Source organism: Ovis aries, chromosome X, assembly GCF_016772045.2.
Source record: "Ovis aries strain OAR_USU_Benz2616 breed Rambouillet chromosome X, ARS-UI_Ramb_v3.0, whole genome shotgun sequence".
NCBI lineage: Eukaryota > Metazoa > Chordata > Mammalia > Artiodactyla > Bovidae > Ovis > Ovis aries.
Window position 1 is genome coordinate 22,376,989 of NC_056080.1, and position 12,839 is coordinate 22,389,827.

At 36.6% G+C, this 12,839-nt stretch overlaps 1 protein-coding gene across 3 annotated transcripts in view; it reads right to left on the minus strand.

Annotated features, from left to right (window-relative positions):
* Window positions 1-200: 200 nt before the first annotated feature.
* Window positions 201-12,839, minus strand: part of KLHL15 (kelch like family member 15) — a 34,010-nt gene continuing 21,371 nt past the window's right edge. For all 3 annotated transcript variants that reach the window (XM_027963624.3, XM_042241881.2, XM_060408119.1), the window contains exon 4: window positions 201-5,873. In XM_027963624.3, coding sequence (XP_027819425.1) covers window positions 4,764-5,873 — 1,110 coding nt within the window. In that variant the 3' untranslated portion in view covers window positions 201-4,763. The remainder of the gene's footprint in view (window positions 5,874-12,839) is intronic.

Consider the following 12,839-nt stretch of genomic DNA (forward strand, 5'->3'; position numbering starts at 1 on the left):
TTCCATTGCATGTAAGTGTAAATAATTTCACTCAAATGCTCTCATTTCAATCTGTGGCTGAAAGCATCAGTAGAAATTACATTTTTGTGGCACTTCCTTGGCAGGTTGAAGGAATATAAAATGTATACTGTTAATCAAGTCATGAGTGACTTTGAAAGTGATAGATTATATCAAGATAGTAAATAAGAGATGGAAGTATATTTTAAAGATTGAAAATATTTTATTTAAACTTTTCTTCATAAACACTTTTAACATTTTTTTCAATTTAAAAACAGAATGGATAGCATAAACATGTTTTGAATAGATTATATTCACGGCATGGGAAAAATTACCTGACAGAAATGTAAAGGCTTTCAAAATAGGTATAAAAGGCAAACCTTAAATTAGTCTACGATTTTTAAATCAGTCCTAGGATTACTTGACTACTGGCCCAAAATGTACCTAAAGGTCAAAATATTTCTTCTATAGACAAAGTATGCCCAAGAGGTATAGGGCATAAACAAGTTAGATAGAAAATAACCTCTCTGATCACCTCACTGGAACATTCTTTCGGAAAGCAAACACCTAATCCTTACTGATACATTAATTAATAAGGTTCTTAATGTAGTTGTTCCCAAAGATGTAAAACGAAAATCCAATATTAAGGGGGAACAAAGCTGATGGCATTCTCTCAATGTTATTCATGTAATATTGAAGTTATACTGGTATACTGAAAGGATACGACTGTCGTGAGTTTACCTATTCCAGTCTATGTCTATGGAATATTTGACTTTATAAACTCTTGATAAACTAATTTTTCAGGACTTTCATTTTTAAGATAAATCTCTTTTTAGAAGATACTTATTCCCAAACCAACTCTAATCTGATAGAACGTATGATCCCTAAAAATGTTCAGAGTACAAAAAAAATAAAATAAAAAATGTGTAATAGGCAAAGAGGAAAAATGGCACTAGCAGTTTTACTGCCATATAGCCCTCATTTATAACTAATTTACACTATTATCTATGTTGTGTTTTACTTCACTCTAAAACTTTAAATTATGTATTCTCAAAAGAGCTAGTCTTTTCTGAGAGATAGCTTATAAACTGAAATAACAATTTATATTATAAACTGAAATGTTATGACCTACAACCACATATACATATATAAAAATAGTCCCACTGAACGTTTGACATGTTTAGATTATGCAGCTCAAATAATTTGTTATAAAATATTTTAAAGCTTAGTTTCATGTAATTAAGACACAACTCTCCATTTTTTACCACTTCTCCCCACACAAATGTGTGTGTCCTTTACTATAACTCGAGCAGGCTTCCCAGAATGAGGTGTCCAAAGGTGCTGCTTCAGAAAAGATAAGTGAAGGGCTCAGTCAATATTTCACAAATTATAGTAACACTCACACAGAGTAATGAGGACACAGAAAGCTGTCTCAAGAAATGCTAATAATTCTATTAATTAAGCCTTGCTTTTTAAAAACCAGTAGTATTTCTTCCAATACAAAACCTTCAATGTGAGAATCTTGAATTTTATGAAAAGGTTGTAGTGCAAGGGTTTTCTTTAAGCAGACTAAAAACTTAGAAGGTCAAAGACATGGAAGAGAACAAACGTTTATAACTAAGATGCAATGAATAAAGATCAGCTATTTTTGTAAAGTCTGGCATTTAAAATGTAAAGTGAAAATTAATACACAAAGATCACAACGTGTTACACTGTAGTTTTAAATCTCTTACTGAATTAAAAAAAAAACACTATTTTGAGCACATACAATGTATATAAACAAAAATGGTTCCAAATGAAGCACACAGAAAATAAACTTGAAAAAAATTCTATGAAAAAATTTTCCATAGTCTAGTATAACAAAAATAAATCTCTTTCAGCAATTAAACCATAATTTTAAAAGGGAATGTACGTTAATCATGGATTTAAAATAACCTAAGTCAGAACTACAAATAAACAGAAGAGTTTTCTCATACATTCAGAACCCAAGCAATAACAACTATTCTTAAAGCTCAAAACTGATTACAGCTAACATCAGGTCAGACGTGACTCACGTGTGAAGCTGAACCCAGAATTAGTTCAAGTTAAGATTTCACAAATTTTCCAAAACATGAACTTTCATCTTGGCCTTGTGCTTTTACAATGACGACCAAGAATATTCAATTGTTTGTTCCATCTTACTTTAACTAGGGCTGCTGCTGCTGCTAAGTCACTTCAGTCGTGTCTGACTCTGTGCGACCCCAAAGACGGCAGCCCACCATGCTCCCCCGTCCTTGGCATTCTCCAGGCAAGAACACTGGAGTAGGCTTTAACTAGGGCTACGAAGTCATATCTAAGCAATTAAAGAGAACCACCACGGGAGTGTAAAAGCCTGATAGGGGTACCCTGTCTCAAGTCTTTTTCAGCAAAAGACAACAATGAGGAAAATAATGAAGACATTATTGTTATTTTCTTAAAAGCAAGATAGCACACATATAAAACACTATACCAACTAATACATTAGAAAAAGAACCAAATGGCTCACCCAATTCCTAGTTTTCAGAAGTAAAATGATTAAAAATGATTTTTCAGATGTATAAAAAGACTTTTACCCATATAACCATGGGAAACAAGATATCAAATTTGATTTTTAGAAACTAAAATGACAGGTGAGGTGAAATTGCTTACTCGTGTCTGACTCTTTGAGACCCCATGGACTGTAGCCCACCAGGCTCCTCCATCCATGGAATTTTCCAGGCAAGAGTACTGGGGTGGGGTGCCATTGCCTTCTCCATGACAGGAGTCATATCTAAGCAATTAAAGAGAACCACCACGGGAGTGTAAAAGCCTGATAGGGGTACCCTGTCTCAGTCTATTTCAGCAAAAGACAACAATGAGGACCACTTAATAAAAAATCTGTCTCATATACGAAGAATATTAACCTGATTTCTAAAACCAATCCCAATGTTTTGCTTTAAAAAAAAACAAAACTACTTCTGTACCTGACTGTTTCTTAAACTCAAATGCCTCAAGCCGTGGAGTTTTAAAATCAGGTTTTTTTCAGTTGTCTATTTTAATCGCAAAAATGAAACAAGTCTTCACATTTCCATGATTTCGCGTTTCCATTTTACCATGATTTCGCATTTCCATTTTATGTTCAGTGGTGGCAGCAGCAAAAAAAAAAAAAGAAGAAGAAAGGAAAAAAAAAGTGAAAACTCGAAACTTTTTACAACAGCCGTATAGAAGGCATTGCAATATTGCACCAACATCTAAGATCTGGCAAGTTTTGCCAGCGTAGATCTAGTATCAGATATAGACTCTACTCAGGATAAAATGGCATCAATTTGAATGATCCACTCCCTGGTTATTCTTGCTTAATTTTGACAACTATATGTTTTTCCTTTGAGTTGAAACAGTTGAAAGGTGCGGCGAATCCTAAAACACTTAAGAATGATTTTGAACAGTTATTCTTGATCCACTCTGAACTTGGAGGTTACTATCCTTCATGCTAGTAGCTTTCAGGAAATAAAACAAAAGCTGAGGGCTTACATCACCAGCGCCGCTAAATATTTTGTACTAAATAAACAAGAAGATATGACCAGTTAAGATTATAATTCTATTCCTTACCTCGAAGTCAAACTGAGCTCAAATTTTCCACAAGTTGCTACTTTCCGTTCAATAACAGATGCAGCAGCCTTATTGAATGCAAAGAATGGGAGTTGCACTTACTTTGAAGGGGCCTTTATTTAGGAGTCTGGTATTACCTAAGTTCTCTTTAAAAGTGCTTGCACGCTGCAGGGCCAGGCCTTGTCACATACCACTCCAATTTTCACTAAAAACAGGGTAACATTAAACAGACTGCAAAGAAAAACATTTTCAAAAAGAAGACATACATCGATAAGGAACACTAATGTTTACTTTTGAAAGTAAAACATAAAATGTTAGCTTTCATAAAACCATACGTTTCAGGAATATAAGGAGTTTGATTATTACTGAATCAGTATGGACTGAAGATAGGCTTCTCTGATACGAAACGAGGACTCCAGTTATTATCTTTCTAAAAATGTTAATACATGAAAAGACGTTACATCTAAAATACAACACGTATGGCAAACCGTGTGTGCAAGTGCACTAGCTTAAAAATATAGAATCCTAACCACGCATAAAAGGGGATGTGCCTTATATATTCATAAGATGTAAGCAAGTATGGATATGCTTTCACTAACACAATGCAGATAAGAGAAGGCAGCTTAGAAATAGTGTTTTGAATATAAAAAAGTTAATCTTGTAGAAAATTTATACTTTTGCGTTTTCAGCAAAAAGCCATGCAAAAAGGTCAAGAGTTTTAAACTTAAATAATAAAATCAAAAAGTCTAACAGACTGAAATACACTGAAATAAATGTTCAAAAAGATTTCAGCTAGAGATAGGAACTGAAATTACATCCAGTGACACTTATCAGGTCTTCTCTTAGAAGATGCATGATTCCTACACTGACATTTGAAAGAAATGTTTAAAGCATAACATCAACTTCCCAGATAAGTGAATTGTTCTATTAAACTGCTTCTGGAAGTAGTTTCAAGAGCTAGCGCTTACAACTGACTTATTGCATGAGTTTGAGGCCACTAAAAAGAAAAAAAAGGATGCTAGCACAGAATGAAAACATTTTTACGATATTAGACCAATGGCTTTGATAGTAAAACTGGTGAGGTTTTTCTTATGTTTTTTAATTAACTACTTTGTCACAAATGGATTTTGTTTGGCTTTTTTGAAGGGAGAAAGATGTCATCAATTGCAACGTCTGACCTCATCCAGAATATATTCTGGAAAATGCAGGTTGCATACTTGTAAACCATCCAGCTTGCAGGGCATCCGCGGGTACTCATCTTCCTTCCACTTGTTTTCATCCGGATCAAAGGTGAGAATAGAATCGCTGTAATGACCGTTGTAGCAAAGGCCTCCAAGAACCATTATTTGTCTGTCCAGCACAGTCACACCATGGCCACTTCTACCAATTGGCATGGATGCCAAGATGGTCCACTGATCAGTCTCTGGGTTGTACACTTCTGTGGAAGGGCATCCCTGAGACTCGAAAGAGGCTCTCAAGATCACACAGACACCACCGAAGACATAGAGCTTGCCGTTGTAGGAGATCATCTTGTGAAAGCATCTGGCGTAGTTCATCTTGCTCTTGTTCTCCCAACAGTTGGTAACCACTTGCGTTCTCCTGGTGCGCTGCTCTACGGTCCCTTCTTTGCTGGGGTCAAACACGCATACCTGCTTGGAAGTGGACGATGAGGTGATTCCACCAGTGATGAACAACTTGTTATTGAGCACTGTCCCCTCATGTCCGTATTTGTTAACTGGATAAGGATCCACAAATTCCCATTTATCATTGGTGATGTCGTATCTCTCAGTTGAATAGAAAGTCTCATCTCTGGTTCTGCCTGCTACAGCGTAAATAAACTTCCCAATAACACCAACTGCGAATTCTGAACGTGGCACAGACATGTCTGCCATCCGGAGCCAAGAGTTTTGTCTTGGGTCATATCTAAACACTTTGGAAGAAGCATGGAATTCGCCATCTGGGCCCAGCTCTTCCCCACCCAACAAGAACACGAAGTTATTGACGATAGCAAGGCAGTCTGGACGCAGAGGTACTTGTGGGCCCTCTAGTTCCCACCAGACTCTTGGTTTCTTTAAGAGAAGTATTTTACTGTTAACCATGCTATGTCCAATCATGCCTCGGAATACTGTAGTTTGGGGTTTGGCAGAGCGGATGCGGCTTGATTTCATATCCAACAGAGGCTGCTGGTGAATGTTCTGAAAGTAATTCAATGCTTGGTCAACTTCATAGCGCAGCTGTCGAGAGTATCTGTAAAATTCTGATGTCTTAACCTAAGAATACAAGTAAAAGAATTTAACAAAAAAAAAAAAAAGAAAGAAAGAAAGAAAAGAGAAAAGAACATCAATGGCAAAATATCAAAACCCACTAAGGTTAGCTTATGATTTTAAGCTACTTTCCTAAAACTGATTTCCTGTTAAGATCATATACTTTCTATTTTTAACAAATCTCTTATATTTGTTTTTATAATTTGTATTTGTAGTAATTAATGCACATTCCCAATCTTTTTCAAGTAAACAAGTTATTCTCTAGGCACAAGCTAAATTCCTCTAACAAAATGTTATTAGTCACCTATGTCAGGCCCTGGGCTACAAGTGGTGGCTACAGAAGGACAAGCAGAGGTTTCACAGCAGAGGAAACCTTGGCCATGGTTTTCTTAACCATAAGGAACACTGTAAGAACAATCATGATTGAATAATCTCAGCAATTAAGTTAGTGAGTTGGTAAAAATTTAAAGACACAAAAAAATCCTCAGGTGGTTTTAGACATAAAATCTTGGTCTAGTATCATCAACTCCTACAGTAATAGTTCAGTTGACAACAAAAGGTCAAACTTTTTCCTTTGTTTTTGGAGTTGGAACTACCTAATTATGATTGCTAAGATCTTATGAAACTTTTAAGTATTATGCTAACTACTGTGGGGAGATTTTTTTAAGAAGCAGATGTGGTCCATTCACTCAAAGAACTTAGAATATATTGGGGGAAATAAAATGAGGCAATTGACAGCTAAGTATGAAGCTGTGTAGCACACCTGAGGGCTATAGAACTTTAGATAAAGAAAATATCAAACTGGTCCAAAACATTCAGGGGATATTTTGTCAGGGGTAGGAAGTTGGAAACCAAGCAGAAATAGCCTGTATCATAATGACAAGGATGAGGTAAGAGGGTTAGGATTTGGATGGTTACCATTTAGATGGTAGAATTAGACACTGTGGAGATAAAATTGACAGAACTGTGTGGCTGATCTGAAATAGCGATAAGATGAAGAAATGAGGCCTCAAATGTGATTTGAGGATTTAGAAGTAGGTGATAGGGAGAGTGGTACTGATAAGAGAAACAAGGAAGCTGGTTTGGGAGAGGCATTCAACTTCACTGGTGATGAATGTGAATTGCTAGTAGGATGCTGAGGTGGAAATGTCTAGGAACCTGTTGGAAATCTGGGATGACAGCTTGGGAGGGAGTCAAAACCAGGCATATGTTTATTTATGAACTTGCTTTCCTTCTTTGCATCTCTCCTTTTTCTTCCCTTCTATCTTTCTCATTCGCCTCCCACCGTAGTCCAAAAAAACGTATCTGAAACAGAAAGCACTACAGATGTTTACTTGTAGTATTTTGATAACTGTATTTCAGTATAGTTGGTTTCCTTTGTAATCCTAAGCATTTTATGTACTGAAAATCACTATTCTGGGTGTGTGTGTGGGGGGGGTCCTTCCATGGGTCTTGCCAGACTAGCCAAGGGGTAAATGGCACAAAAAAGATTGAGAACTCTATGTCTTTGTAAAACAGAGAAAACTGACAGTAATGCTGCAACGGGTGCTTTATGTGTGCATCTCATGTTAAACTATTCCTCCTCTGAGAGAGTGAAAACTAGTCTCCTAGTGAGAAAACTGAGGCTTAGAATGTTAAGTGACTTGCCCAAAATATTTACATGACTAAAACTAGGAGAGCTGGGAGCTGAACCTTCAACCAGGACAGTCTTATTCCAAGGCTCAATTTCTAGTATGTTATAACACTGCTTCCATCACTCTTTAGAAAACTCTTTAAATGACACACTTATTAATAAAAAAGAAACACTTAACATGTTTCAATGAATTAGTCTAATGATCCCTCTAAGAGAAAAGAGTAAATAATAATGGTAAACAATTTCAGTAAAGAGAAAAATGATTAAGCTCTGAGGTCTTATCCTCTACTACTTTTACTTTACATATAAACAGTTAAAACAGACTATTTGTTACCACGGAATGATCACAATATATTTTCTAAAAGGCAACAGTACTCTGGTATCCCATTTAAATAAAATTTTGTGTATGTTTGCTTGTGTTAATAGTGATTATTTCTGGTATTCCAGATTTTTGCATTCTTTTTCATGTGTCACATTTACAGAGTCTTGTCATTCAAACAATGGGTCTCCTAAAACCATCATAAATGTCTTATTAGTAAAAAAAAAAAAAAGACATCTTTTCAAATCTTCATTTTCCATTTGTTTCTTCTATGAACAAACAGTGTGCCTCACCCATTTTTCTCATCTTTTTCTTACGATTTCTAAGAGCTACAAGGCAATATCCTGGAAATCAACAAGAAACATAAACCTCAAATTAAATATTTAAGTACCTACTGTGCACAGCCAGTAGACTGACAGTTACACAGGTTTTAAAGTAATAGAATCAGCATAGTAATTCAGAACCACATCTAACAGCCCAGTACGGTGATTAAGAATTTGATTTAGGAAATATCTGACTTTCCCACTCACAAGCTGTGTGATTCGGGGCAAGTGACTAAACATTCTTAAACCTATTTTCTCATCTGTATTATTGGGACAACAATATCACCTAAACCTCATAACCCTAAGGTAGGAGATGGGCAAGATGATCCTATGTGGAAAGTACTTATATGGTGCCTGTCATGTGGCTGTCTAGAAAACATTACAGCTGCTATTAGCTATTATTACTGACTAGGGGACATCTGTTTAACTATCACTAAGTTTACATTAGTGCATCTGATGATGTGCTTTTGGTTTGTGTACAAATTCAGTCTTCCAGAAACTGGAGGAGAAATTAGAAAAACTGGTACTTTGTACCTAATCTTCACCAGGAAAGTATGACTTGTGACATGCAAGTAGGAGGAAGCTTTAAAGGAAGCAGCCGTATTGTCTGGAGATCAAGAAAGAAAAGGAAGGGGAATGCTGCCCATATTGGATAGTCAGATTTCAAGATTTTCAAAGGAAAATTAGGATCAATTCCAAGATCAGAAACTGTAAAGAAGCTTGAAAAAGCTTGGAGGCTCTCAAAAGTATAATGCTGACTGCATAACTGCAAAACACACTGATGAGGGGAAGAAAAGGAGAAAGCATCTAAAAAATCTGATGTGCTGCACAGAGAGCTTTCTGGAATTCAGATGTTAAAAAACCATTTACAACAGATGGTAAAAAAAAAAACAGGCATATAAACCAAGTATTATGAAGAATGAAATGGAGCTGTTAAGAATATTGTGAACAAAGCTAAAGCCTAAGGATGAATTGTGACTTTACAAAGTGCCAGATAGTGAATAAATGGCATTTTAGAGGCTAAAGTTAAAAAAAAAAAAAAAAGTAGAGGAAAAAGTGAATTACCCCTGGGTGACATGGTTAATGTAATATTTACAAAGATAAAGAGAAACAGCCTCCTATCTTATTTCCATTCTCGGCTAAGAATATTATATTCTTTCCAATCTGAAGATCAAACATAATGACTAAGAAGAAACTTAAATCCAAGATGGCTGAGAAAAAAAGAAAAACCAGCTAGATATTCTCACCGAGTTCAAGTCATTTGATCTCACAAATCACGTCCTGGGATCCTAGGAGGCTTCGCAGATAAGGCTGCTTAATTGCTTTCTGTAATCTGTGTGGAATCATGAAAAATGGGAGAGCACTAGAAACCAGACAGATTTTTGAACTACAGACTGGTTAGCTAGAGGCTGATCCTGAACTGTGAAAAACTGTTAGCACTTGCATATAAGAAAGCACTACAAACCAGGAGGCAACACAGACTCACCAAGTAATGCCAAGACTGACCATTTCTGGTTTAATATTTGATGCTGTAACCACACTGATAGAGAATGAGAGAACTTATGACTTTGGCAAAGTAATCAACAATGCCTAATCATAAACAACAGAAACACTAGGGACCCATGAAACACCCGAAGTTCCAACAATGACTGTGTTAATTCATTTGGGGTGGGAGGTAGGAAGTCCACAGCTTTTCTCAAGTGCTCCAGGGATCCACAAACTTCAAACATAAAGCTTTTAACTGACTACCCTCACTATGAACCAAAAATGTGATATGACAGTCTTCAGAACTAATAAAATTGTGGACCAAGTTAAAAGAACAGACCTCACCCTCTCTGTTCAGGTGAAACCACAACTAAGACAGTGCTCAATTCCACCACTGTACTTTAGATGACAAAGTGGATCATGTCCAGAAGACAGCAAAGGGATCCAAATCATAGCAAGAGTGGTCAGACTACAGATGTTTCAATTCAACAGAAGACGCAGGAGAAAGATGGCACCTGTTTTCAAGACTAGTAAGTAGAGGCTAAAAGATTTTAGGCCAATATAAGGAAAAGCTTTGTAATCAGGACTGACAGCTTAATGGATATTCACTGCCTTATTATTTGTAAGAGCACAAAAACTGGGCATAACTCACATATCAATATGAAACTGGCTGAACAAACTCTCTTATATAACATATGCAATCAAAAAGAATGAGATTAATCCATATGCAGTAACACAGACATTTAAAATGTCAAATGACAAAACTTGCAGAGCTGTATACATAATATTCTCAAAAAATAAAAAAGGACTCAGTTGGTAGTCTATGCAGGGGGAAAATGTGCTTAATATATGTACAACATATAGTTACTAATGAGCTCATGAGGGACTTGGCTTTTCACAAGGGCTCTAATAAAAAGGGTACAGGTGCATGTTCCCAAAGTCAAGAGCAGTATACCTCTAAGCATACTGCCACTGAAGAAACTTCAGGTGTGACCACCTAGCCAGTGTTTCAGGAGAACTAGGCACCATGGCCTGTAATGGCATTCCAACTTCCAACCCCAGGTTCTTGCAGATCACATCGAATGGGACCAGCTTAATGGCTTCCTACAGTCTATTTCCTAGTCTTTGTTTATACCCAATCTTCTGGCCCCTTTGTCCTCTCCCTATTCATTCTATTGTGCTTCTTTGGTATCTGGGTTCCAATAGGTTTACAAGCGTCACTTTAGCACTATGTTGAAGTCCCAGTCAAAGTTACACCTTTACCCAGTTTGTTCTACCTCTAAGTCCACCATAATGGAAGCTGTGCCTTTGAGATAGCTGTTATACCATAAGAGATCTTCTAACCAAAGAAGTTTAGCTCATAACTTCTCTCTGCCAAGGATAGAAGTTCTAGATTTACCTGGCCCTTTTCTCTGGGCTACTTACTGCTGCAATTTTACTCTAAAACCACACAAAATCCATAAGCATAACTAGCTTCTCCTTTCATGGCAGAAACAGGAAATTAATGCCTCTCTGATAATCTTAGACAAAGTTATTACAGGCACTCTGCTTTAGAACAGAAAGCATAGGGCCAAAACCTTAAAACCTTCTCCATGAATGCAATCACTTAAAACACATTAATGAAGGGGACTATCCAAAAAGAAATGTGTGGCTCACCTTTTCACAGAGAAAGCATCTCTCTCATCATTGGCTCCTCATATAACAGTTTACCTATTTGTATATCAGGTGCTCTCAAAAGAAAGAATATGGGAAGGACGACACTTCATTCATGTTCTGAACTACTTTCCTTATCCTTTCTAGGATTTAAAAAGCTGTCTTATTTTGAAACTTGGAAAGAATATATTATCACTTTTCATGCTTTGACACTTTAAAAATTGTATTATGAAAAGCATTTTGAAGTGAAAGTATTTTCAGTTCAGTTCAGTCGCTCAGTCGTGTCCGACTCTTTGCGACCCCATGAATCGTAGCACGCCAGGCCTCCCTGTCCATCACCAACTCCCAGAGTTCACTTGAACTCATGTCCATCGAGTCGGTGATACCATCCAGCCATCTCATCCTCTGTCGTCCCCTTCTCCTCCTGCCCCGAATCCCTCCCAGCATCAGAGTCTTTTCCAATGAGTCAACTCTTCACATGAGGTGGCCAAAGCATTGGAGTTTCAGCCTCAGCATCAGTCCTTCCAATGAACATCCAGGACTGGTCTCCTTTAGGATGGACTGGTTGGATCTCCTTGCTATCCAAGGGACTCTCAAGAGTCTTTTCCAACACCACAGTTCAAAAGCATCAATTCTTCAGCACTCAGCTTTCTTCAAAGTCCACCTCTCACATCCATACATGACCACTGGAAAAACCATAGCCTTGACTACATGGACCTTTGTTGGCAAAGTAATGTCTCTGCTTTTGAATATGCTATCTAGGTTGGTCATAGCTTTCCTTCCAAGGAGTAAGCATCTTTTAATTTCATGGCTGCAATCACCATCTGCAGTGATTTTGGAGTAACTCTTAAAGACAGTGATCTAAAAATTCTGAATTGGCCATTTCCTCCTCTAATAATCTTTTAGTTTAATGTAATTGTGTACATGCACATAGAGAAAATGTGAGATATTAATAATTTTAAGTGTGGTTCCTAGAAATATATTTATTAAGTCAAAGAATTATTAGCTAGCCATTACCCTTGGGTAAAAATTCCATGATTCTCCCCTCACTGTCAAAATGTTGTATAATCCACTTAAGTTTTTAACTTTTAAAGGTAATTTGTTTATACTATTCCTAATTTTGAAAGAATTAAAATGAAACAGGCAATACAATTAAAACAGGCATTTCCATAGAGCTTACTACTTTTTTTTATTAAAAATCTACAATTTAAAAATATCTACTAAAAAGGGGTACAGTCTAAAAAATTAGTTTACGTTTTAAGCTAACTAATTTAAGGTATTATCAGCTGTTTCACCTTCTGATAGGATTTTTTAAATGCCCAATACACTTATACTAAACGAAAACAAAATGTCTTTTATTAGTTTATCCAGTTGTGGGGAGGTAGAAGGGGTGGGGACTGAGGGTTAGAATAATCTCTGAACTCAAGATCCCAGGTCTAAGACTTGACACTGTGCACAGGCCACTGTGTGACCATGGACAAGCCTCCAGTTTAGGTATTTTCCCATTATAAAAAGGAATACGCTGCAGGAACAGATATGTCTCCAGCCCTTCCCACATT